This window comes from Elgaria multicarinata, chromosome 10 (assembly GCF_023053635.1).
Source record: "Elgaria multicarinata webbii isolate HBS135686 ecotype San Diego chromosome 10, rElgMul1.1.pri, whole genome shotgun sequence".
NCBI lineage: Eukaryota > Metazoa > Chordata > Lepidosauria > Squamata > Anguidae > Elgaria > Elgaria multicarinata.
The window spans coordinates 26,869,589-26,897,300 of record NC_086180.1 but is presented as its reverse complement, the minus strand read 5'-3'; the positions used below and the strand labels follow the sequence as shown (position 1 = coordinate 26,897,300).

General features: G+C 41.5%; 1 protein-coding gene across 1 annotated transcript in view; it reads left to right on the top strand.

The window, feature by feature from the left end:
* The first annotated feature begins 17,489 nt into the window (after positions 1–17,489).
* Positions 17,490–27,712, top strand: part of MANBA (mannosidase beta) — a 66,623-nt gene continuing 56,400 nt past the window's right edge. The window contains exons 1-2 of the mRNA XM_063135922.1: positions 17,490–17,803; positions 27,223–27,317. Coding sequence (XP_062991992.1) covers positions 17,579–17,803; positions 27,223–27,317 — 320 coding nt within the window. The 5' untranslated portion in view covers positions 17,490–17,578. The remainder of the gene's footprint in view (positions 17,804–27,222; positions 27,318–27,712) is intronic.

Genomic DNA, 27,712 nt, shown 5'->3' with positions numbered 1-27,712 from the left:
CCCAAACTAAACACTGTTTCCTTGATCTAAATGGCGAGGTTTAAGCATGTGCTTTATGCTCCTATTGAGATCAATGGGACTTAAAAGTGCTCAACTTCAGCTGGATTATCTGTGGCAACAATTCTAAACACACTTGGAAGTAAATTCCACGGAAAGGATCTCCCATGTGACTATATTACTTATCTAAAGCAGTTTTACCCCACTCTTCAGGCAAAAGGACCCTCAGAGCAGCTTATAGTTCAATAATATGACATCACCAGCCCTCATGCTTACAATCTAGATATTTATGACTGATGTGTAAAGTTAAGAGGAGACTATTCTAGGATCATAGCATTAGTTGAATGTAAATGTGTTACTAGCTTTTTATCCAATACACATTTTAGCATGATTATACAATGCTACTTTGAAAAGACTGAATTGCTATTATCTTGGAGACTAGTTTCTAAAACGGTACTTGAAAATTGCTTATCAGCTGTGTGCAGAAATGTGATGCAAAGCTAGTTAGGGGACCAACATCGTGGTTTGGTAGTGACATGCTTTACATGTTTCAATGTCTAGTTCTAGTTTCATTCCTCCAAAATAGGCTGTAGTGGCTTCTTCACATTGGGCAGGCAAAAAAAATTAATTATTCAGAATCTTTGCATGTAGCTAACCTTTGCATTGTGCATGTTTGCATAAATGTATTTGCATAAGTGGTGTTAGAATTTTTAGAACTGCAGGCCTTCTAAACATTCTGTCTTAGCCTTCATTAGTCTAACACAACCTATTTGCTGCAGCTCCAAAGGCTTGAAATGGGAGTGAATGAAGCTTTGAATTCATAAGCTGGATATAGGCAACATATATGAGGAGTCATAGCAGAGTAACCTGTCCTAAACTATTCATAAAGTACAATTTCCTTCTGCAGTTTGTGACAGGGTAGAACTAGAATGGAAAGATGGAAGCAAGTTAAGTGCTGTTGTACCCAGGTGCCTACCTTCAAAATAGCATTAAATTATGCTAGGTAAATAACTCCCAATATGGAAGTTTTGAGGGATGATTTCAGATGTTCCCAAGCTTAGTTCTAATTTCGTATGATCAGATGGCAGCTAGAAGAAGTTACTAGGTTCAAATCGTTCACTGCTGCTGCCTTGATAATACTTAATTGTCCATTACTTTATCATTAGTATGCCAAGTATCCTAATGGATACTTCTGTCCTCTTGTCTGTCCCCTAGCCAGATGTTTGTTCAGAGATTTTTCTGTATGGAGTTTTTAACCTGCATTCTATAAACTTCATTGCTGTTTAAAGCCTTGGAATACTTTCAGCACCTTAGTTTTTGAAATGGGAATGGTTCCTATCCATTTGATTCCAACTGGAACCAGAGACTTTAATCTAGTGTTAGCACTATCTCATCTGTTCTGCATTGTTGGCCATGACCTTAATTGTAGCAAAACAAGACATCTATACCAAGCAGTCATTCTAAGCTGTGCTATTGTAGCTCTTTCTTTTAAAGACAAGAGGAATAATGGTTCAGACTTCCATTGATATTATGGACCTGACCAATATAGGCATCATTCCTTCATCCCGATGTATGCATTCAACATGTAGGTGCAGATGACAGTTGTGAGTCCTCTGCTATGTCTTAAAACACCATCTTCCTGGAAGTAGAAAACCATCAGGCAGAAGCAGGCTGCTTTAGAGTTTTTCTTAAAAAAAAGTCTTTTTTTTAACTTTTCCCTCCAAAGCCCTTCCTCATTTACTGCCTGTTGTGATATAGTCCACTCTACCACCTCGTTCTCCCTGCATGTGCAGACCAATCCTCAGATTCATGAACGAAAAAGCTAAATGGTATAATATTTAGAGAACCATAGCTGATGAAGCTGTCTGTGTCATCGCACCTTTCATGGCTGCTATCTGAAGAGCACAGAGTTTTGGAAATGGGGAGTTGCACAACAACTGACAGTCTGAAGAAAATTATGTCAGCGGTTCTCAAAATGTGTTTTTCATGTGTCAACTAATTGAAAATTGCTGGGGGTCTGTTCTACAAACCAAAGCACAACTCTAATTTTAATAACACTTCCTTCATCGTTAGCATCCTCATCAAAACCAGCACTGTATTATGACAATCATGAGCCCTAGGGCAGGGTCTTGTTAGCCTGTTAATCTGTTCCTGGTTAAAATGTCCTCAGTCTCCATTGCAGAAAAAAATAAAATCAAGCGGAGGGCTAAGTACAAATACTCAACCATTATACAGTCTTTCTACATACCACCTGCATGGAATTTGCAGACCACAGTTGATCTGATCTTGGCAACATAACAGTGGGAATCTGGATGTTGGTGGATCCATTGCAAAACATTTGCTCTCTTTATACTTGGGCTCCTTTGGGTATATCTAGTGACACCAATCTGTTCTTAAATATTGCTCATCATTAGGTTGCTGTCTTAACAGGAGGGATTTAGGACTGTAAAAATTGGATGACAAGCACTACATCTGCATTAGGGAAATGCTGTTGCTTGCAAAGGCAGTAAGTTGGATATTCAGAAAGCCCTGCCCCTCTACTTCAAAAAGTGGCAACCATTTTGTTTACATAAACTCATAGGGCTTGGTTCATCCTGTGTATTGCTTGTTCTCCTAGTTCCTAGAAATAACTTGGTCAGAGTCCAACATCCTTTTTATAGATGTAGCTAAATTATCAGAACCACGCTGCTCTCATGAGTGGGGTAACCTTTTATTGCAATAACGAAGAGAAAACAATATGTCACCATCCTATAATAGAATAATTTGTTTTATCTTGGATAGCCTTAAAGTTTGCTGTGATGGCTTTTAATTATCACCCTATTAACTAGCTCCTAAGTATTAACTGATCAGTTTGCTTATTTGGGCATTAGGAATTAACTGTATATATATAGTGTCATGCCTCATTACACAACTACTCTAATCTTGTTCTGCTGATCAGATAATTTCTAATATTTATGGTAGTCTCCTGTCCTTGCATTACAAGGGTGGTGTGACAGCTCCTTCTCTGGGGTAGTTTCTGATGTTACTTTGGTAACACTGGAGTCCTTGGGGAGAGTTTTCAAGGGTGCAATGAGCGGATTGCTTACCATGCTAATGTTGATTTCTGTTTCTTACTTGAATTAAGTGCATACTAATGCGTGAATTAAAAAAACCCAAAAAGCTGCTACATAATTTTTTTGGTTCAAACAATCTTCTTTCCTTGATCTTTTAAATGTATTGGACAGATCACTTTTTAAGTTTTTAGAAGGACCAGAGAACATCAACATTTTCCCTATGCTGTGGATAGAACATCAGCCATCAGAGCTTTGTCGTAACAGAACAGGCGATCTTAAGGAATACACTCTACTCTTAAGGAACTCGTTTCACGTGCAAGTCTGAAGTTGCTTTGCAATCCTGAACTGTAGTGTGAACATTTTGCATGGGAGGAAACACAATTCTGAAAATAATCCTGTTGGGAGAGGAGAATGGGGCCCCATTCTAGCACCTACCACAAACACATGTCTAAGGGTTGTATTTTTTTTTAAAAAAAATGAATCCGCAATGCTCTGCTCTATTTTCTTGTCCCTAAGCAGTCAAGACTGACCAATCAAAGAGGCACAGAAAATGTGAATACCAAAAGTGACAGAAACGAAAAAGTGCCTGCACCAATATAAACTTCCAGTTTAAAATTTTGCGTCACTTTTTTGCATTTACGGTGTAAAGCATTTCCCCCCCTCAAAAGCAGAGGTGACAAATCGCTTAAAGTTGAATACTGTTGTGGAGCTACTCATCTTGTAGGAAAACATGCAATTAAAACAAGTTCCCAATACACTATATAGCACATTGCACCCTCCTGCAAGTTGCTGCACAGTGGGAGAAGTTGCAATTTGCATTTGAGCTCTGAAAAGTCAGGTGGGAGGGTGTGAGTATGCCCGGATGCCCTTCCCATTTATCCCAGAGGAGCGTGAGCTCCCTTTATCCACAGAATAGTAATTGCACATGGCACTCTTTCTTACCCAAATTTAATGTGTATATAATGTATAATGTATCATATGTAAAACTACTTCTAACTTACCTCAGTTTCTTCATTCCCATAAATCTCCGTTGTACCAAAGGTACCCAACAACAAATAGGAAGGGAAATGTTGGGTTTGTGTTTATTGGGGACCAAAAATATTGAGAAAATTGTGTTTACTGGGGAGCAAAAACATGGAAAAAAACTCAAGTCTGTAAGTAGTATGGAAGTGGAGGGCTTACAGTTGGCCCAAGATTTAAGCACTACCTTTTGCTGTTCACTTGAACACTAATACAGTGTGAGAAGTAATGGTGTTTATTCTGAAAATAGATAACTTCTACCCATGATTTGCATTTTTCTTTTTTAAAAAGTTTTTTAAAAGAATTGTACCTCTAATCCAATAGAATGGAGATAAATAAAAATTTGCACTTTATATAAATACATTCAGAGAAGAACAATATTTAGATAACCATGGGCATGATCCAGCCAAATATACTTAAATCTCATTAATTCCAACTGTTTTAAACCAATAGGAAGTAAATCTGCTTAGATTTAGTTGGTTAGATTATGCCCTATGGCTGGCTGGGGCATGCTGGGAGTTGCATGACTTTTTTTTCTGCTTAAACATGCAGAGGATTGCATTCAAGTGTTAACATTTAAGATAAAGATTAGAATAAATCATTTATTTTCCGTAAGTGTTACATTAAGGAATAGCCGCCTTGGGCCCCTTTTTCTAATGAAGTTTCTTGTGCTAGAATAACACTAATTAATTTTAACGTATATTAGGCTCCCCTTACCTCTGTAGACTAACATGGCTGATACTTGAACTCCCTCTCTAGAGTAAACCAGCTCATTCTTCTGCCCCTCCCTAAAATAATAATAAAATCCAGGTAGGGCTAGCTATATTTTTTAGGAAAATATTTTTTGATATATTGTTTAATCTGGTGCTATGGTTCTGGCACAGGTTTAGGAAGACATGGCTTCTCTGAAAATAGATTCAAAACATAACAAAAGCACTTTGTCATTCACATAATGCCTGAAGGGGAAACTGGTGAGGCCTGTGAGTTCTAAATGAATGTACAGTTCACACATTTTGCAGTAACCTAGAATATTACTCCCCATTTTGGTAGTTTCATTAAAATGATGTTCTGTTGTAATGGTGTAAAGAGGATGTGTGGGTTTCCTTGTGCATCAGCTATTGCCACTTCAGTATAATGTCTGAAGCAGTTCTGAAAGCCTGAGAGGAGTGTGAGCAAACCCTTAAGTTTCAAGGCCTATCCAAAGTTCTAGAAAGGAGCCTGTGGGTGATTCTTAATTCACATTTAGTGACAGGAAGTTGTACTCTAGCTATTCTGAATGACTTAATTGTTTGAGTGGGGGGAGCTGCATTGCTGGCTTTTGCTGTTCCAGTGGTATATAGTTTACCTCACTTACTGGATTGTGTTAAACTCTCCTGGCATAGGCCACCATTTAGCCCTGCTCTCGGTGTCCCACTGCAGTTAAGGAGAACAGGATAATATGTGGTTGGTTTGGCGCATGTTCTCAAGAGGGGTGTCTCCTCTGTTCTTGCAGGCTATAATTAGTAGATTTCAACTAGTGAGGTTTTTTTTTTTTGACATGAAAACATGGTGATGAGAAGAATTTCACTTGCTTCCTTTCTGTCAAAGAACCGAGACTATGGTGTAATCCTAGCTGTAGATATGGCTCTTCACACATTATAATTTTACATCTACATTTTGTGGGGGGTGGGGGAAATTTACACTAAAAGTGTGACGTGTGAATGTGACAGTAGGTGTTTGACGATATCTGTTTTATTTTGTATTTATGTTTCCCTGAGGGCTTTGGCTATAGGGTGACTCATACCTGTGTGAAAATTAACATTATTCTGATCTACTTGTCAGATAATTGGTTATGATTTCTTGTTGAATGCACACATGGTGCAGTGCCAACTCCAATTTTTTGAGGGGCCTGGGGAAAGACACCTTCTATAGGCCTGCTCCCTCAGTGAGTCTACATTCTCACTGCTATTGTCACCAGCGGCAATTGCTCATCTTATAATTGCTACCACTTTATTTGCTTGACAGGCATTGAGCAAGTTGGCAGTGGCATCTATTGCTCCTTCTCACCACCACCATCGCCTCAGCCAAAGCGAGAGGCAGGAGAACAATCAGGCTGCAATGGTGACGAGGAGGATGATCTTATTAGAAGGAGCCTGATGGGGCGTGGACCCTTGGCAAGTGTCCAGCCATGTCTACCCATGAGACCAGCTGTGTAATGTGTGAAAACCCCATAAAATGGGGTGGGGGAGTAATCTTGCCATAGAGCAAGGTGATAGATTACGCAGTTGTTTTTAGCCTCATAACGTTCTTCCTGCTACCTCAATTATTTTTGTGAAATGCACTTTTGGGAAACAGCACAAACCACCACTTCCTGTGTGTGATTCTTCAGTTTCGAAACCAAGTGAGGCAAGCTGTACTTATGAACTACTTATCAGCTGGTTTGGTTCTTGCATTAAAAAGCACAGCAATGGGGCTAGGAATTCGATACCACGCTGTTTTAATTCTGCTTGTTCCGAGATTAGTCACTAGAATAAAATGGGAAAGAAGCAGAACCCTGCTCAATTATTGCCAGGTTTATTGATTAGAGAAAACAGCATTATAGCCTTATATGTGAGTTAGAAAAGGATTCTGGGTAGTATGCGAATGAACATTGAAGCCTGTTCTACTTTCAGCTTACAGAAGATTCATAGCTGCAATGCTGAGTTTCCTAGGAGTGTTTCAGTACTGCAATTTTGTGCAAATGTGAACTCCACCTTATAGATCTAACAGGATATTTTAGTTACGGCATTTGTCTGCCACCCCATAATGTAAAGTTCTCTGGATGGCTTATAATAAGCCAAAAAAAATAAAGAAACCAAAACAGTTTAGATACAAAATAGAACATAGGACCGTAAAATCAAAAGTAACAAAATACAACAACAAGCAAAACTCCCAGCAGCCCCAAAATTAAACACAGATGTTAAAACCCAGGAGGTCTAGGAGACGAGCTGTTTAAAAGGCCTGGTTGAACCAAAAGAAGACAGGGATTTTGTTGTGCTAACATGTTCAGGAAGATTGTTTTGTAACTGGGATACCACTGCTGAAAATGCCCTCCCTGGTTGTTACTTGCCTCTCTTCGTTTAGTATGGGGCACTTGGAGAAAAACCTTTGAAGACGTTCTTTAAAGTTCAGCTAGATATATGTTGCAAGGATGGACCATGCTTATAATGGCCCGGCTCTGCTCAGTTTACATCCTGGTGTCCTGCTATGGCTGAATCAGACTCCGTATTAAAGCAAATTATGAGGCAATCCAAAAGGCAAGGCAACAAAGGTTTCAGTCCGGTATCCCAGCAAGAGTCAAAGTACAGTTAAGCAGTAAGATACAATCCACAGAAGCAGCGTCGAGGTGAACAAGTATTGGTAGCACAGAAAGTCAATTACAAGTCAAGGTCCGGAAAGCAAGATGCAAGGCACTGGAAGTGATATAAGGATGTTGTTCCAGGACTGGCTAGACTAAAATTGAAGCCTTGTATGGTCCAAGCTTTCTGAGCCCCACCCAGGGCTCAGCTGCAATGTGTTACAAGCCCTCTGGCAAAATTCCTATATGGGAGAAAAGCCTTGCTCCTGAGGAGTTCTCTTTACCTGAGGTGTTTTCCTTGATAATCGAGCACTCCTTCTCAGAGGAGCCTTATTAGCTGCTCTTGAGGGCTAGGTGGTTGCTCAGTCTCTGCCTCAGAGGTGGTACTCCCTTCCTCCTGCAAGGATGGACTAGCAGTGATGTCTGAGGGCCCAGGCTCTCCCAGATCTGACATGGGTAGATTTTCTTGGCGTTGCCTGTCTGGGAGCTCTAGCTCCTCCTCAGAGAAGGATTTCTCTAGTGGAAGCATGACATCTGGCTGGTATTTTTTAACTAGTTTGACAGGAGGAGGAAGTTGTTGCTGTGCTATCATAATGGTTTTTAAGGTACTTATTTCAATAGCTCTGATCATAAGTCATATTATGAAAATAAATGGTTCATTTTTAAGTGTATTTATCACAAGGAACACCTCAATAAATAGCAGTAGGCAACATACAAATGGGCCAAGTCAGCTAGCCTAGTATTGCCTGCTCTGACTGGCAGCCACTCTCCAGGTTCTTGGCTGGAGATCATCCACATCAGTTGCTTCCTGATCCTTGTCTTAACTAGAGATGTCAGGGATTGAACCCGGAATATTCTCCATTCTCCCACTGAACTGTGTTCCCTCTCCAAACTTTTCCACTAACTTGACCCCATGTTAGTGTGAGCATGGAGGCAGATTCAAACAAGACACCTCCAGCTCAGCAACCAGAACCCTAGCTCAGTTGTAGAACACATGGTTTGTCTGCAAGCAGAAGGTCTCTGGTTCATTCCCCAGCATCTCCAGGTAGGGCTGGGAAAGACTCCTTCCTGAAACTCTGAAGAACCCCTGACAGTAGTGGGCTAGATGGACGGATGGTTGACTTGGTAGCATGCAGCTTCCTGTGTTCCTCACCAGACTGTCTACAGTCCCCTTTGCCATTCACTGCACTGTGGCTCCCATGCAAAGCAAAATTAATGGAAGAAGGTGTATTGAAGTGCATAATCAGGACATAAGAACTAAGAAGAGCCATGCTGGATCAGACCAAGGGTTCATCTAGTCCAGCATTCTTTTCACCCAGTGGCCAACCAGCTGCCCATTTGAAACCAACAAGCAGGACATGAGTGCAACAGCACCCTCCCACCTATGTTCCCCAGCAGTATCCATAGGCATACAGCCTCTAGCATATAGCCATCAGGATGAGCAGCCGTTGACAAATGGGGAGGTATCCTTAGCATTGGAAGACACTATAGGGGGGCAGAATGAGCCCAAATTTATCTTCTGTTTATCTAGCCTTATAAGCAGCAGCCTTAGTTCTTGCATCTTCGGTGACTATTGGTATTATCCAATGTTAGTCTAACTAATGTCCTGTTCATTTCAAAGGATCTACTCTTAAGTAGGACTAACATTGGATGCAGTCCAAACTTGGCATCTGTTTTCCCTGGGTAATATGTGGATTATTACTGTGAATGACTATAGAAGATGATGAATGGGGTAAATGGGGCGGCAAGGTAATTCTAATTCAGAAAGTATCTTACTTGGTCAGAGCAATCTCCAGCTAATCCAGCCTTGCAGGAAGCCCACCAGCATGGCATGAAGGCACTGCTGGCCTCTGAACATGGAGATTCCATTTAGCCATCATAACATCTATAGAAAAAAAATCTATTCTTCATTAATCTGCCCAATCCATTTTAAAGCCATCCAGGCTGGTGGCCATCAGCACATCTTGCAGCGCTGATCAATTGTATGTTGTATCAAGTTCTTTCTGTCATGACTCTTTTGTCCTGAAAATTGCCCATCAACCTTATTGGGTGATCCTGAAATCTAGTCCTGGAGTAGTATCTTATTTTTGCCATTTTTACAATATCCTAGTAACTTAGTAAATATTTGTATGTATGACATGGTTGACATTTTAATGCTAAGCTACCCTGAGCCCATTCAATGAAGTAGATTAGAAATGGAACTTAGTCAATAAACAAATGTTGAGCACACTGAAAGTGATATATAAACAATACAGTTGGACATTGTTGTAGCACCTTTTAAAGCAGGGGTGGGCATCGGGACATTTTCGCACAAGAAGTCATGCAGGGAACTTAAGTTCCATCTTCCTGACCAGTGGAAATCTTAGCATTGTCCATATGTTGACGTTGCAGACATAAGTGCTAGAAAATGTAATATGAAGACGGATGCTATTTTTCAGAGCAGTGGGGCTGTCTTGGAAACAACTTCACTTCAATCAATCCAAGTGTTCCTCTCAAATCAGGCTGTGCAAAACCCAATTCTGCTTGACTGAAAAAGTTGGCTGTGGACAGCACAGATTGGCTCCATCCCTCTCAATGCCCTCCATGATGCAACCAAGATATACCCACCAACCTCCAGAACAGTTTTGCTCCTCTGTTTTTCTTCTTAATAACAAGATGGATGAAAGGATAAATATGTGGCGCTTTAAAACACATACACAAAAACAGTAAACAATCTGCTTAAAACTTGGAGCTGAGTGCTTGGATCATGGATACACATCTCTTTCATTTTGACTACAAAGCTATGCTCACCCTGTGACTGAAGAACATGTGCTATAAGATTCTTTATATCTTTACCAGTCTATCTAGGTCACATTCTCATAAGGTGTACATAATGGAGAAAATCAGGGCTGGTGTCAAAGGTAGGCAGGTAACTGAAATTGATACATTCAATCATGTCGACATACTCCCCCCCTTGCTTTTTTTCCCTTTTAGATTTTGTTTTGCTTCGTTCTGTTAAAATTTATAACAAAAAACATTAATAAAGAGAAAGTTAGGCGGGCTCCGGGATCTGCACTCCAGCAGTGTTTCACAGACACCAGCCTCCTGGATTTGCTCCTTTAATTAATTAATTAACTTTCCCCTCTAATTAATTAACTTTCTATTTCGCCCAATAGCTGAAGCTCTCTGGGAAGTTCACAACAAATAAAACCACAAAATATAGCATAAAATGCAATATAAAATTTAAAAGTTTAAAAACTTCAGTATGAAAGCAAAATGTAGCAGCAGTGCAGAGATTTAAAATACAATAACATTTTAAACAATAGAATTAAAAGGTTAAAATGTCCTTTAAATAAAGAAAAAGGTCTTCACTTGGCACTGGAAAGAGCACATTGTAGGCCCCAGGTGAGCCTATCTGGGAAGCTCTTTCCATAACCAGGGTGCCACAGAAGACCTCTTCTTGGTAGCCACCTGCCTCACTTCCATTGGCAGGGCCTCCTGGAGAAGGACCATTGAAGATGATCCTCTTCACCAATGTAACCTGCTTGTCCACCTGTCTCAGTCTGGCCCAGACAATGGAGGTGGTGAGAAGGAGGAGCAATAGATGTCAGTGCCACCTTGCTCTCTGCTTGTCAAGTAAGCAAGGGGTAGCAATGATGAGAAAGAGGATAAGGGCCAAGAGCAAGTGAGTAGGGAGATCAAGGGTGCAGAGCCTCCTTCAGCCGAAGGGCTGAATTCTATTTCCAAGAAGCTCGGGGGGGGGGGGGCACATTCCAAATGCAAAATGGGCAGGGCCAAAATACCAACAGTAGGTTAAAGGTTTTATTGCCACTATCAATAAGTGTGCCAGTGTGGTGTAGTGTGCTACGGTGTTGGACTGGGAGTCGGGAGATCCGGGTTCTAGTCCCCACTCAGCTATGGAAACCCACTGGGTGACTCTGGGCCAATCACATACTCTCAGTCCAAGCTACCTCACAGGGTTGTTGTGAGGATAACATGGAGAGGAGGATTATGTACACCGCTTTAGGTTCCTTGGAGGAAAATAGGCAGGATATAAATGGAATAAATAAATAAACTTAGCCTTAGGAGAGGCATCTCAGTCTTTTAAAGTGGATGAAAAAAACTGTTCTATAGCTGGGAAACCTCCAAACCATTGCAGGGGGCAGGAGCCGGAGGGCATGGCCATTTGGGGGACCCCTGGAGGTTAGCTGGATTTGGCCTTTTGCAACTCATTGATGCTGTCTTGTCCATGGGGCCTCAAAAACCTGGAGCCAGCACTGGTGGTGATACACAGATAAGGTAGATCTGTCGTCAGATGTTAGAAATGATCACCAAGCAGCCCAAGCTTCACCATCTGCTGTAACTTTTAAGATTTCAAACTTTTAAAAATAGCTCAGAATCATATAACTGAAATCATTAAGGAAAGGCAGCCTGGAAGAGAGATGGTTTTAAGGCTTTCCTGAAAGGCTGCACTAAAGGAGCTAAGAGTAATTCATTAGGAAAGGAGCTTCATAACTATGGAGCCATCACCAGGAAGGTGCTGTCTCTCATATTTGGCTACCTAATTGATCTTATCGGTGGGTGCACAAGCTGGAGCTCTGGGGCTGATCTTAGTGAAGAGACAGGTCATGCGAGTGAAGGCAGCCCTTTAGAAAACAGCTTACGACCTGGTTAAAGGGCCGTAAAGGTCTGCACCAGTGCTTTGAATTGAGCATGGAAATGCACTGGTAGGTAATTTAGCCAGTACAAATTCTGTGTTGCATGTTTTGACTTTCTGGCCCCCTCTGACATCCAGGCAGCTGTATTCTGCATGAGTTGAAGTTTCTGAACTGACTTCAAAGGCAGCCCCACAAAAACCATACTGTAGAAGTGCAGCTTGGGCTGGTGCATGAGTTACTGCGGTCAGATGGGTATTATATCTGTCTTTACCTTGATGTTTAAAGCTGAGTGTGATGCGACCTGCCCTCGGGTCCTTCTGCCTCTGCTTTGGGGCAGCTGGCCTCATTTAACCCCCAAGTTCAGCTCCTATATTCTCGAAGTAAAAGGGATGCCCAATATGCCCAATATGTTTCCTTTACCCAAATAGAAGTACCCAGGAAATATGTTTGTTATTGGTAGTGCATAAAGATGAACAACACGTGGGATTTTATATTTAAAAACAAAGAAATCAATAATTATTTAATACAAGAGATGTTATATCATAATTAATTACTCAGCTCTTGGTCTTAGTCTGCCTATTCTACCCCACTAACTAGATGCAGCTTCATCAATCTCTAAGGCCCTATCTCCTAACTCCTATCTCTTAACTGACTATAAACTCAGTCCACACACCCACACTCCTTTCACTCACTACCATACAATTAACCCTAACTTACCTGGGCTCTATTTAACACAGCAAACACATAAACATTAATACAAATTCAACATGGCAAGCATTGTGATTTTGTCACACTGAGGTTCTGCAGGGCCTAAATTCTCCACTTTAAAGCAACACTGGTACTTGAGCAGGGTAATAATGGATTTGTGGAAGACTGGGATGAGAGGGTGTTATGTTCACCAGCAGCTCTCTCCCCTTGTTTGTAGGAGTACACATTAGTTCAGCAGCAAAGCAATCCACTTCCATCTGGTTCATGAAGATTTGTCAGTGGGCATTAAAGTAGTGCTGTTCTTCTTCATCTGATTTCCATGCTGGGGGAAAATAATTACTGCCATCGATTTGCTTCCACTGAGTAAAAGGTGGGCACTCAACCCATCTATTTCTGCCCAGGAGAGCAGTGGTTGTCTAGAACTATCCACACTGTCCCTTTTAAGCTTCCCAGGGGAAACAGCAATAAAGTACTGCTGGCTCTTTTTGCAGTAATGTAATACCAAACTACTGCTCTACAACTGCAAATCTTGCAGCAATAAGGACATGTCAATAGGGAGCCAGTGGTAAAACGTCATGCATTGTTTTCTATAAGCATCCTAGCATTTTTCTGAGCCAATTCACACAGCAGCAAGTTGGAGGTTTTTCCGGTCTGTGGAGGGACAGCAGTTGTTTGAATGAAATGTATGTTTGCATGGCAAGTGACTACTGTGATTCAGTTGTTCCAAGGACAAATTTGCCACGCAGGCAGGGCAAGCAGTTTGGAAGGTATATTTCACCCACCAAAGCCAAACTAAATAATAGGCAACGTTTGCAACTATGCAAATGTTGCTGATGTTTTATTTTGAGCTATGTTGCTAAATGAAGTCTTCCCAGTAAATTTTGTATGTTTGGAAAAGGAAACCCCCAACCCTTTTAAGGGTGTTCAGAACCCAAATGCACATGGTTGAGGAGTCTTTTCACCTGAAACAACTCTAGATTCAGAGGCTGCAGAAATATGGGCTGAGGATGGACAGCAGAGTTAATAGGTGGAAATGTCAGTACTGAAGCTTTTCTAAAACTTCACTAGCTCATCTTGAAAGGGGTTAATTTTCATACTATTTAACCTTTATAAAGTTGCCTCAACATAAGTTTCCAAAAAGCACTGGCTATATACATCCATGATTCACAGGAGGAAAGGTTTTCTGTCTCATAAGGTGGTGCTGGAATAGTAAGACTTCTGAACTGATGACAGATTCCTTAAAACATGTAAGATCTATGCTCGATCAGGACAAGGGTCCATCTAGTCCAGCATTCTCTTCACACAGTAGCTAACCAGCTGCCTGTGGGACACCTAAAAGTAGGACAGAAGTGCACCAGTGCAAAAATAGGAGTTCCAGTGTGGGGTAGTACTTTGAGTGTTCCACTGGGACTTCTGACCTCTAGTCTCCACTTGGTCATAAAACTCACTGGGTGTCTTTGGACCAGTCATTGACTCTCAGCCTGATCTACCTGATATGGATATTGTGAGGATAAAATAGAGAGGAGAGGAAGATTATGTAAGCTGCCTTGGGTCCCTTGCAAGTGGAAAAAGATGGGATATAAATGAAATGAAATAAAATGGCTCCCTTCCACTTATGTTCCCCAGCAACTGATGTTCATAGGCTTATTGCCTTGGAGTTAGCCTATAACCTTCAGGACTAACAGCCATTGATAGCCTTATCCTCCACGAATTTGTCTAATCCCCATTAGCTTTTCAAAAGTCCATTTGTTCACCTTGAATGGGGTTAATTTTAATGGTATTTACCCTTTCTAAAGTAGCTGCAACATAAGCTCCCAGAGAGCAGTGGCTAGATACAATCATAATTCACGGAAAGAGGAGTTTTCTGTCTGATGAGGTTGTGTTGGGATAATAAGACTTCTGAACTGATGACATATTCGTTCCTCTTTAAAGCACAGTAAACGTGAAAGATCAGGGCCTGTTCTGAGTTTCCGCAATGGATATGTGTAATAGAAAATAGCCAGATTATTTATTTATTGATTGCATTTCTATACCGCCCAATAGCCGAAGCTCTCTGGGTGGTTCACAAAAATAAAAACCATTCAAAGTATAAAACAACAGTATAAAACCATGATATAAAATACAATATAAAAGCACAACCAGGATAAAATCAGCAGCAGTGCAGAAATACAAATTTAAAATAGCAAAGTTAAAATTAATTTATAGACTGTTAAAATACTGAGAGAATAAAAAGGTCTTCACCTGACATCTAAAAGAATATAGTGTAGGTTCGAGGAGAACTTCCTTAGGGAGCAGAGTAGCTTATAGAATGATTAAAGTGTAAATGCAGAGGCAGCCGCATCCCTATAGAGGGGAAGTTAAATTATACACTGAAATATTCTACTGACCCTGCTTCTCTCAAGTGGGTCTTAGTGCTTATAGCTATCCCCACTCTCAGCTTTACACAGCCATTTATTTATTTATTTATTTATTACATTTTTATACCACCCAATAGCCAAAGCTCTCTTTTACCAGCTCCAGGCTCCTTTGTAGAGTCTGGATTCTCCAATGTGCTCTTGGACACCCCTCTTGGTACCCACCATGTTCCCTGGCCATTCTGATTTTATTTTGTTATGATTTTTTAAAAATTATTTTAACTGGGAGTCCAGCAAGCATCAAAGTGAAAGACTGCCCTCCACAAACCACTTTTCCTTGTACTTAGATTCTTGGACAAGTTACTTTTCTTTGACTTTCAGCAGTTGGCCTCCTGGGAAGTGAGCATTTTGTGATTGGTCATGCCTCCTATGGGCAAATTCCCCTTGGCAGCCATTTTGTGAGACTGTTCACAACACACTAACAATATTCCAAGCATGACCAACAATCCAAAAAGGTTGGGGATCCTTGTAGAGGGATTCCCATTCTGATCAATTACAATATGCCAAGTTCTCTGGTCAGTAGTCAGTATATTTGACAAACAACTGTAACTTGTATGGATTATTAAGTATCTCCTATTTATATCTGTTGTTACAGCTGGATAGTTTCACACCAGCATATGTGTTTCTTGCCAGTCAGATCCATTTAGGTCCTAGGCATTTAAATTGTGTACCACATATGCAAGAAGAGCTATACCACTTTGGGCTGAAGGAGTGTGTTTCTCCCCAATAAAACAAAAAAGCCTTAAGTCTGAACAAGATATACCACATGTGTATACAGTGCTGAAATGTATACAAGGTTAGCACAGTGTGAGCATTTACAACATCTATAGCAGTAATTGGTGATGCTACCATGTACCTGGCATTACTATTACTATTTAACACCTATAGTTGGAAAGAAAATCCAGAATCCTAAATGTACAGACTAATCTGTTTGAATATGATCAGGGACCTATTCTCTCAAAAAATTTGTTTTAATAAACATGACTCAATAGGCAAGTAAGCAATCTTCATTTGGTTGACAGCACTAATTTTGAGAGATGTTCCCTATTTATCTCTACAAACGTCACAGATAAGCTTCAGGTGCTTTTTTTTAGTACTGAAATAAAATATTTTGTGCTGACCAGTAATGGGGGATGGAGGTGGGGTTGGTTAAAGAGCTCCAGGAGCAGTGAAGGACAAGAGGATTGGCTTGAAGGAATGGGTAAAACTGAAAGTATATATTTTCACATCCAGTGAGGCCTAATCATCAGTGTCAGAAAATTGAGAAGTTAGCAAAAGCAAGAGAGAACAAGCTAAATTTTAGACGGAAGAAAGTACATTACAGCTTTAAGCTGCCTCATAGAGACAATTATGCAAAACGGATCCAGTCGCTCCCCAAAGAACTCAGAACATTTATTTTATTGGTCACAAGCAAGACAAGGGCAGAAGATGAACCCAGAGATGGGCCGATTGAAATGCGCAAGTGAAGGGGCGGATTAAAAACGCAGTCGCAAGGTGCCACAGGAGCAGCCGAGAGGAAGCTAGTCGGTGGGGTGCTTCGGCAAAAAAGAAGGCAAACCCCTTGGCTGAAGTCCAAAAGGGCTGCTGAAAGGGTTGGCAAGGCGAACAGCGGTAGGAGTGACTTGGACCTGAAAGAGGCTTTGCTGCGTTGGTTGATGACGAGTTGGGGTAGGGCGGAGGAACAGAAAGACCCGAGTTTATTAGGGAAACGAAAACAGGATGGAAATCGCCCGATTCCCCTTTCCCCAGGGTGGAAGAGGCAGGGCGCGCCGCGGCTTCTCTCCTTCCACTGAGACCGGCGCTCAAGGGACACGTGCTGAGAAGCCGATCCGATCCTGTCGTCGTCACAATGTCCTGAGGATGGCCGTGTTAGTCGGTTGCAGCAAAACCAAGTGAGAATCGTGAGGAACACGAAGGCTAACACATTTCCGGCGCAATCCTATCCATGTTTGCTCAGGGAAAAAGTCCTACAACTCCCAGCATGCTCCAGCTCCTGACTGGGGCGTGCTGGGAGTTGTAGGACTCCCCCCTCCCCCGTCCAAACATAAATCAGATTGTGCCCTTATTTTGGCATAAGCTTTAGTGGACACTCAATCATCATCTACCTACTTATCCATCTACCGACATACCAGAGGCACACACTCACACAGAGTAAGGAGGCAGCAGATGTACGCAGGCGTATTTCTCCACTGCGCCGAGAGCGAAGGTGCAAGAGAACTCCGCCTACCCGGAGGCTCTCAGCAGATGCGGGCCAATGCGCAGCAAGATCAGAGAAGTTGTGCGTCTTTGGGCTGAACTGCTGGGCGTCTTCTTATTTCTTCCGCCTCCTCCAGCACCACCGCTGCTAACTCCCCCATCCCCCTCCAATACACACAATGGATCTTTAATCCCATCGCTACTGCCTGGACTCCTCGTTAGCTGGAGCAGTCCAGGATGCTAAGGAGAGATATTTTGCTCGTGGTCCTGCTCCTGGTCGCCTTGTGGAGGAGCGGATCGGCGGGGGTTCCGACCCCGCTAAGGCTGGCGGCGACGGCAGGAGTAGCTGCACATAGCCTTCGGGGGAGCTGGCGGTTGAGCAATGGGAACGGCTCATTGGTGCTCAGTGGGGATGTCCCGGGGTGTGTGCACACCGCCTTACTCCGACAGGGTCTCATCCAGGTACTGTATTATTATGGCAGCAAGCCTGCCTGAGCTGTGTTGGTCTGAAAGGCAGTCTGATGGCTGCTTAAATGGCCAAGCAAAACCCCACAGTCTGTAGGATGTTTCAAGGGATGTGGGTGGTTGCTTTTACGTGTCTATATTTCTCTCTCTTCTTCATCTAACATTGATTTGATTGCCCCCAAAGTTGTCAAATGAAAGCAGAGGGCCCTGTTACCCTTTTCACACCTGATGCTAAAACACAAAAGAAATGGATTTCTTTCTCTTCAATTTTTATTTAAAATTTGCAGATAACAACAGAAAAAGAAATAAAGGCAGTGTCACTTCAGAATAACATTAACAGAAATTCAGCACTCATATTGGAAAGATATGCATTCATATAAGCAGTCTGTATATCTGAATAGGTTTCCAAACAAGATTGACAGCAGAGAAAGCAGTACTGTAGTCACTGGGTGAGCGTCTCAGGGAGCATAGGATCACTTGTAAAGCCCCCTTCAAGGCTGGAGACAGTGCTGTGACCTCAGAAAGGGGAGTTGGAGATCTGGCCCCGGCCACCTTGCAGCCGGTGCACAGAGAACCATGCTGGCTGCCTCTCCAAGGTTGGAAAATCAGCCTTGGAGAAGGGTGAAAGGGTGTGTGCTAGTGGGCAGGGAGGGGAGGAGACCGGAGAGGCCAGGATGCGATTTATCCTGAGCCTCCTCCAGCTTCTTTTCTTCCTCTTCCGAAGCCTGTTTGCTAGATGGGCTGAAAAGCTTATCTAGCTAAAATAAAGGAGATCGGAGGATGAGGAGGCAAAGATAGTGTCTGCCATTCCTCCTGCCTTTCCAGCTTCAGCCTGGCAGGGCACAGGAATCTCAGAAGCCTCCGGGTTCGGGGGCTTCCTAGCAGTGAGGGCGCAGCCCATGGGATTGCCCCTAAGGGACATACATTGAAACGTAGAGAGCAGGTGGAAGAAAAGAAGTGGATTTCAACCTCTCTTTAGGACCAATTGGGTAGTTTGCTTCTCTGGGCCAAAACAGATGCGACTGTAGCAACATGGAATAAATCTGTGTCCTGGATAAAGCATCCACATGCACTGAATCGCATATAAACATCCTTAGCATTTTGTGTTGGCTGTTTCGATTGGTGTCCGGTTGTCTGCTGGTGTGCCACCTCTACATGTGAACTCATGTGGTAGGTGCTTTTTAATGTGACAGAGTGTGTGATTAGCCCAGCACAGTCCTGTTTCCACCGTCATGTCTGTTTCATCCCACATGTGATGGATTTGTGCTTGGAGCATGTATACAGGCAAGTACTTTTCTTCTGGCTGCCATCCTATCTGTTCTAGCTCTGTGTTGCAGCATCCCTTGCCTCATATGAGGGATATACAATATGTTTATTCCCCAGTTACTTTTCTATCCAGTGGTCAGGCTGTGAGTGTCATTGCTTATGCAGTCAAAATAGCACACACACACACACACACACACACACACACACACACACACACGTAGGCTTGGGGAAACCCAAATGTTTGCAAAAATACAGGAAAAACTTTTTTGGGGACCCCCGTAAACAGCCCAATGGGTACTGACAGTTCTCTGTGGCTATGGAATACTAGCTGGCTGGTTGTTACAGGAGGGAATAAAATGGAGTATGGTGAGGGAGGGCATTTATTTATTTATTTATTTATTTTATTACATTTATATACCGCCCCACAGCTGAAGCTCTTTGGGCGGTTTACAACAATTAAAAATGGTATTAAAAGTATATAAAATTTAAAAACCATCAAAACATAAAAAACAGTATAAAAACAACAGCATGGTTGACTGGAATGGTGAAAAAGAGTACTCTGGACTGCAACATGTTGCAAATCCCAATTCTAGAATAAGGCTAATTCACACATACATGTTCACCACTTTATGATGCAGCATCGAATAGTGAATGCCTGTGTGAACAATCCATCACAGATCACAAGCATCTCATTCACATCACCTCAAACACATTGCTTTTGAGTGGAATCTACTGTAAGTCTTGACAAATCCCAGCCTAAGAGGGTTGAGATGTAGTCTGGCCCTTTCCATTAAAAATGCTCCTATATTTGACATTGTCAAATATAGCTTTTAATCAGCCAAAATATAGCTTTAAAAATGAGCTGCTCAGCAAAGTTAAAAACATGACCATATTCTTGAACAATTCCCTTTTGTTTCAATGGGACGTCTGCAGGAGAACATCCTGACAGGGTGTGTTGCATCTGGAAGCCAGCAGGAAGAAAGAACAAAGGATGAGGAATCTGTTTAATTAAGCCAGGAAAGTGAGTGGGAAGAGTGGGAAAAACAAGCAGACAAATTGAAATGAATGGGACTTCATCATATTCGTGATTTACTTAAGCCCCAATCATTTCAATGGGTCTGCTTTAAGTAGGACTAACAGTGGATAGAACCCAATGGGACTTACTTCTGTGTAGAGATGCATAGGAATGCACTCTAACTGAAACAATTAATGCTGAAGTTAGCATAGTAGTAGGAATTAGGATCAACACAAGCCAAGTAATATCATGAGATGTATACAGAGGAACATTTTGAAAATCAGGGGTTTGTTCTTTTGGAACAAAACAAAATGAAAAAGTGTGTCAAGAACATTTATGAAAATGCTGTATTGCTTAGGCATAGCTTAAACATTTAGTTTGCCTGCTTAGTAAAAAAAAAAAGCGTGTATTTTGGAGCCATTTCAATGGCTGCGATACTGGCCATATTTAACAATGTTGGATAAATCTGCAATGGATTCAAATGAATTTGGATTTCTGTGAATCCAACCTGCACATTCCACAGCAGACTAACTTTTTCTGAGTATTTTTAAATCTTTGGGTGGCATTTTTGCAAATTTACATTAACATTAATGTGTGCTTGCTCTAATGTACATAATGCTAATGTGAATTTGCACAAATGGAATGAAATTGATTGATTACATTTATATCCTACCCTTTTTCCTCCAAGGTGGCATTTATTTATTACATTTATATCCTGCCTTTTTTCCTCCAAGGAACCCAAGGCAACATACATAATCCTCCTCCCCTCCATGTTATCCTCACAACAACAACCCTGTGAGGTAGGTTGGGCAGAGAGTCTGTGACTGGCCCAAAGTCACCCAGTGGGTTTCCATGGCCGAGTGGGGACTAGAACCCGGATCTCCCGACTCCCAGTCCAACACCTTAGCCACTACACCACACTGGCAGCATACACAATCCTCCTCTTCTCCATTTCTATCCTCACAACAACCCTGTGAGGTAGGCTGGGCTGAGTGGACAGTGGAACAAAAGATGCCTAGCAATCCGCGAAATGAAGAGGAAATGGATTTAACAAAATCTGTACATCCCTCATAACAAATGTATGCCAGTGTATACATAGTAGTGTGTGGGGAAAACCAGTTTTGGCTGCAGGATTTAAGTGAAGCATCAGCTCTTCCTTTATATAATCAGAGTATTGACTGTTTAAGAAACATATATTAAGTGTGTGTGGGGGGAGATAGAGAAAGCCACATACATTAATTAACATTTTTATATGAAAAACACATTGCCACAACTTAAATTTACTACTTTGCACTACAAAACTATCAAGAAAAAAAATTACCATCAAGATTCAATTCCCCTTTTTCATAACTCCCTGCTATCTCCTGTATTATGCTGTAAGTTATTCTTAAGAAGCAATTTGATAACATGCTTGGGAATCAGCACAAACCACATATCTTGAGCTAATTATTCTGCAACAGTCTGCACTTAAAAAAAAAAAAAGTCAGAGCAATTTCCCTTAAGAATACTTTGAATAACTGCAAGTTTAAAAGTTTTGGAGACTGAAAACAACCAGAATATTTCCTTTATGCAACAATGAATGGTGTTTTTTTCTGACAATTCTTGCATGCTAAAACAACCCCGCCCCCGCCAGCTATGTCTATTGCTTACATTTTTCTCACTCTGTATACGCTTGGAAATAAAGACAAGCAAATTTGCCCTCTAGACTCAGCTAAGAATCAGTCATTTGGAAGTAAAAGAATTAATTAGAATCAATCTAGAAAGATAATTGCTCATTTAAAAAGGCATTTTGGAACTGCAATGGAGAAAAATATCCATCCTGTGTTTTCTAGCTTTCTTCAGTGTGTGATAATTTCAAGTTTTTCCATTTTGAGGATATTTCACAAGGATCACATGAATATTTAGGACAAAGGTTATCTCATTGTCATTCCTAAGAAACATGAACTGGCATATCTTTGTACTGGTGTGCCTTGGTTCTTACTAGAATTCATACTCCCAGTATAAACATTCAGTTTCTATGGTTGTACTGAGTTATGACTAGGACCAGATGTGGTAGGATTAACAGGCTAGTGATTATTCTGTCCTCCTTCCCAACTCTTGAAGCATGCAACAATATGGCAGGGATTCAGACAAGCTGCAAAAATGTGGTATTTACTGCAGAATTTAGCTTCTTGAGGACTTTATTTTGTAATAGCAGATTTCTGGCACTTCTGGTTGCAAAATAATGTTTTAAAACATGTAGGTCAGTGGTAGGCAACCTTTTTGGGTCAAGGGCACAATTTGAGAAACTTCCTTTGGCACCACCAGAAAATGGCTGCCATGGGAGGCCTGGCAAAGGACAAGTAAGCTGCCCCAAAGACTGCATAAAAGGCAGGGGGCTGAGCCCCAACACAATAAACAACTCCTCTGAACCCACAGTTTTCAGCACGAACAGAAACCTATTTCACAGCAATCCCAACTGTTGGTAAGAAAATGTCTTTTTTATTTTAAATAGAAGGGGGTAGGACACCTTAGCAGGATTCAAGAAAAGTGTCTGGGGGTGCAATTTGTTCCCATAGGCATCACATAGTGTACCCTGATATATGTGAACTGTCAGAATTCAGAAAAGTCACTGAATAAGGTTTCTAGAGGTGGTTTTTTGTACCTTTGCATGCCCTTCCCTGTGACTAGCAGAGGGAGAATAAATTATGCACAACAAACTGCAGAATAAATTATGCAAAACAAGTGCTCATGCAAATCATGCTGGATTTGCATAATTTATACAGATCTCATGCATAAGCTACCGCACACTGGGAAACAGATGGTTGACAGTCTGTTGCATGTTCTAGTACTTCTAGGCTACGGGAGTCTGCTTCTCAGATATGTACTCCAGTCTATCAGAATAAAGGGAACTGGCAGAGTGATATGGGGCTCAGAGTAGGAAAACAGCAATATTTTTTAAGTCTGTGAATGGATGGGAGCATCACTGATGCTTTGGCGTTCACCCTCTTGGTTATGGGTTCATGAGGCAGTCAGGCCATTAAACATCTCCCAAACCAGAGTTGAAATACTTGTACACAGAAGTCAGTAACTGGATGTGTCTTGTGGAGACCTGAACAGGGAGGTCACCCATCCTAATTTGAGATATGGGGAGGCGAAGCTGGTACACCCAAACACAACATCTTAAGTAGAAGTGCAACTTTAATTGCTTAATCATTAAAATACTTCAATCATTATTATTTTTTAAAACAACCTTTGATTAAAGTGTTCAGGCAGTAAGCTTTTCTTTTTACAAATGCATTTCCTCTTACAAAAACGGTGGACACCACTTTAGAAGAGACATTTTCCCCTTCTCTCTAAGATGGTTCCTGCTACAAGAAACATGGGCATCTAAAAATAAAGGACTATTTATTTAGTCCTTTAGTCCTCTGGACCTTTGCTTCAGAACTATTGTTTTACTTATGTACAAATTTATGGAGATTTGATTAATCAACTAAAATATATTTAATTGGGTGACACTTGTTTTTCCTTTTTGAAGGCCAAATCTAGCCCTCCTGGGGATACCCAGCTAGACATGCCTCCTAGCCCTACACGGCCTTTCCCCTCAGCACCAGTTGTGGGTTTTTTTCTCGACTTTTGTCCTATTTTCTCCCCATTCTAAAAGGTTAAAATGTCTATTATAAGACTTAGTTACAGGCAGTAAGAGTTTTAAGCTACAATATGCTGGTATGTTTTATATTTTTGCCCCAACCCCTTCTGCCTTCAACCTTGCTCCCCACTGGAATATAACACACACCTCAGAGCATCTCCAAAATTGAACTCAGCCCTCTGGCTGAAAACAGTTCTCTACCCCTGATATAATAGGTGGAAAGAAGTACACCTAGACTACATTTAATTCTGGCCTATCTCTGTGTTGAATGGGGATCAGGTGGAACATTTACTCCTGAGTACAGAGAGGCAGCAGAATTTACCCTCGCTCATAGATGCTGCTTCTACTGAGGCCTGCCCAGAATCTCACAGGAGCCTTTAATATCCCGCCCCTTTGGCAAAATTATAGTCTGCTATTCAACAGATGTTCTAAAAGTGGGCGTTTAACGCATTTCTCATGGCACGCTAACGATTCTCTTAGGTCGGTACTATCTAAAAGATTTTATCTTTAACTTTCAAAAATCAAGATTGGTATACGCAAATCCCCAGGCCCTTGTGAACAAGTCTGGGCAAAGGAGGTAGGGGATGAAACCGCTGAAATATTTTATGAAATAAATATGAAACTGAAATATTTATTACGATTAAATATTAACCTGCTATGCAGATGACACTTCAGTTGCTCTGAAAATATTTCTAATACACACGCGCGCACACACACACAGAGTGGAGAATGATCTGGGCCTCCTTATTTCCTACAGTAGTGCTAAATATTCCTGTTAGAGTTTATAATTAGCACTGGCACACTAAAATATGCATTACACTCTCACGTATATGAGTTGGCTGGAGGTTTTCTCTCTGTCACTGTTCCTCCTGCAAATGGTAGGCTGTCTTTATGAAATGCTGTGAGAAAAACATACTGGTCTTGCCTACAAAGAATCCCACTCTTCTCATTTCAAACGCTGGCTTAATGAGGATAACAACACGGGGTCAACCGAGTGTATCTTCCCCCAGGATTGCCTTATTAATAATGCCTTGCCTTTAGGTTCTGATAAGGGAATTAACTCTTGATTATTTAATTCTTGCTTTCTCGACTCCTCTTTATAAGAGGCATCTGAGTGAATAATGTGTTAGTGGGCATTGGGAAGAGAGAAATAAACGTAACTAGTATTCTACAGACACGCAGAACCATTTCTCAGGCATGATTTGACAAGTTGTCTACAAGCCCGATAAAGCTATTTCTAATAATAGAGCTGCTGTGTTTGGACTACGTTTTTCATGGGAGGAAAGGACCCTTATCTCTAAAGATGTCATCCATAGAACAGGCAGCCTAGCCAAGGTACGGTGTGAGGGCTCAGTAATCCCTTTTTGCCATGGTGTGAACAGCAGCGGAGGCTTTAGCTGGGATCTGCACACTCCATTCCTCAGAGACTTGGCTCATGCACAGGAGTTGGCAGCTGAGGTGCATAATGGGAGAACTCTGCCAAAGCTTGTATTGGGTGGTGATGGTTCAATGAGCCTTCTGCCTCTCGGCTCACTTGGGAGAAAGTGGATGCATTGTGATTAATAAGGTAGAGTGGGTCCTTTGGCTTGGGGGCTATGTGGGGGGTTGGAAGGGAAGCTAGCTGATTGATCCTTTGGCCTCCAGTGGCCCTTCCCTCTTCTACCAGATGTTATCTCTTCTGGTATTGGTGCCCTCCAGATGTGTTGAGACTTCAGCTAGCAGGCGGGTGATGATGAGGGCCATAGTTCAGCCCATTTCAAGAGTACCATGTTGGAGAAGGCTAGTAGAAGATAACGCTGTTGGCTTGGCTTCTAAGTTAATTCAACTTAGGGACATTCACAGAAGGAAAGTTACCCGTCTTTTCCTCTCCCACCTCCACTCCATAGACACATATACATTCTCCAAAAGAGCACCAGGAGACTCTTTTGAACAAGGTTTGAAGTTGGTGTGTTTCAGTAATCCATGGTTAAGATAAACCACAGTTTGTTCAGGTTCAGACATAACGACAACACATGGTTAGTAAAAAACAGAAGCAAAAGTTTTCAATCTTGCTGCTGAGTTGGAGGAGAAAGGGAAGCACAAGCCCAGCAAGGTTCACCCTGGCTAGTTCCCATAACCATAAACCAGAGGTGTTGAACCTCTTTCAGGCCAAAGGCCAAAGTAAATTTTGGAAAACCTCTTGGGGCTGCATTCTAGTGGTTGGTGGGGCAAAAGGGTCTGTGAAAGTTTGAGATCTACAGAGGCAAAGTAAAAAGGTCAGGCCTTGGAGGCCTGGGCTGTTGTTTTTTTCCTGTTCGGAGGGGGTATCCCTGAGAAGAGTAGTTCCATTTATTCTGTTAAGACTCATTTCTTGGTTAACTTTCAGAAGAAGTCTAGGTGCAAGTTAGGGTAAAAGATCTTGTGTTTTGCAAATTTTCTTTTCTTTTAATGCCTTTTGTGTCACTCAGCTCTATTAACTAAATACTTTTTTTGTAGTTTGGTTGTTTTAATTCACTAGAAAGCTGTAGCGTTAAGCCACAAGTGTCTAGAATGTCACTCACCCCATGTCTAAACCCCACATTACTGGGAAGGGGAAGGTAAAAAGAAGGAAGGTGGGACTCTTAAAGAGGCAGAGATCCTTAAGGGTCAGGTCATATTTTACAGGGGTGTATTTTAGTTTAAACCTCTTACTGTCAGTAACTAAGGCCCTTTCTACACCTAAGGGTTATCCCAGGAAAATGGAAGGATTGTCCCTGCCTGCTCCCGGGATCCCGTGTGGCATTTGGATGCACAGGAACAATCCCGGGATGATCCCGGAATATAGGGTTAGTGTAGACATGCCCTAAGCCTTAGGAGAAGCATTTCAGCCTTTTGGGATGGGGAAAATGCACAAAAGCCAGGAACGGGACGGGGTGTAGCTATCTGGGGAACCCTGGAGGACTGGTTTTGACTCCCAGAGCTTCTATTCTTGCATCTCTGCCATAAGCCAGAATTTATCATTACTATCCAAATGCAGCCAGTGTGTCTAAATGTCACCTTGGAAGTTACGTTCTTCAGAAAAGTAGTGGGTAAATTTAAAAGACTATTATTTTCCATATTGGTTTTTCTGACAACTTGCCATCTTTATGATCTGGTTTTGTGGTTTTGCTGTTTTATATACTGTTGATTTTGATTGAAGGTTTTGAATTACTGTTTTATTGTTGTATGATTTTTATTGTATTATTCACGGCTTTGGAAGTCTGTGGGCTGAAAAGTAGTATAAAAATAAACTTTGATAAATGTACGAGTAACCTATAATTTTGCGAACCGTGTCATCTGTGGAATGCTTTATTGGAAAGAGATCTAGTGGAGGTGGCAGTGCGGAGTCATGCTTGCTATTGCAGCAGTTACTCACAACTCATATTTATTGGTAGTTATTCGCGTTTTCCTAGCCCTAATCCCCTTCACAATGATTTTATATAATTCGTTGCATTGCTGCCTTTTAATAAGTTTTTTTTCTGTTTCTTTTGTGTGATCAATCAATAATAGGATCCTTATTATAGATTTAATGACCTGGCCTACAAATGGATCTCCCTGGATAACTGGACATATAGTAGAAAATTCAAAACACCTTTCGATGCCAGGTATGAGAATAACAGAAATTAAAAATACAAAGATTTGGGCTGAAATCCTGTACAACTGAACTCTGCAGGGCTTACTTCTGAGTAGAGATGTGTACAGCTGCACTATCTGTAGTAGCTCGCTACTTATGATTATTAAACTTTATCTATGGCCCAATGTAGACATAACATTGCCCAATCACATAACCATAGAGATCAAGACCAGGAGCATCTTACAAGCTTACATGCTCCTTTCCTCTTACATGAATCCCTCCCTCTCATTTTTGAAGCTAATCATGTTAAAGCTTTTCATACACACTGACTCTGTTCAGGTGATATGTTGAGCCAGAGTGCTTAAGCATTTTGAGCTAAACTTTATGGCTTAGCATTTCATGTTAACCATGACTTAGTGTGTCATG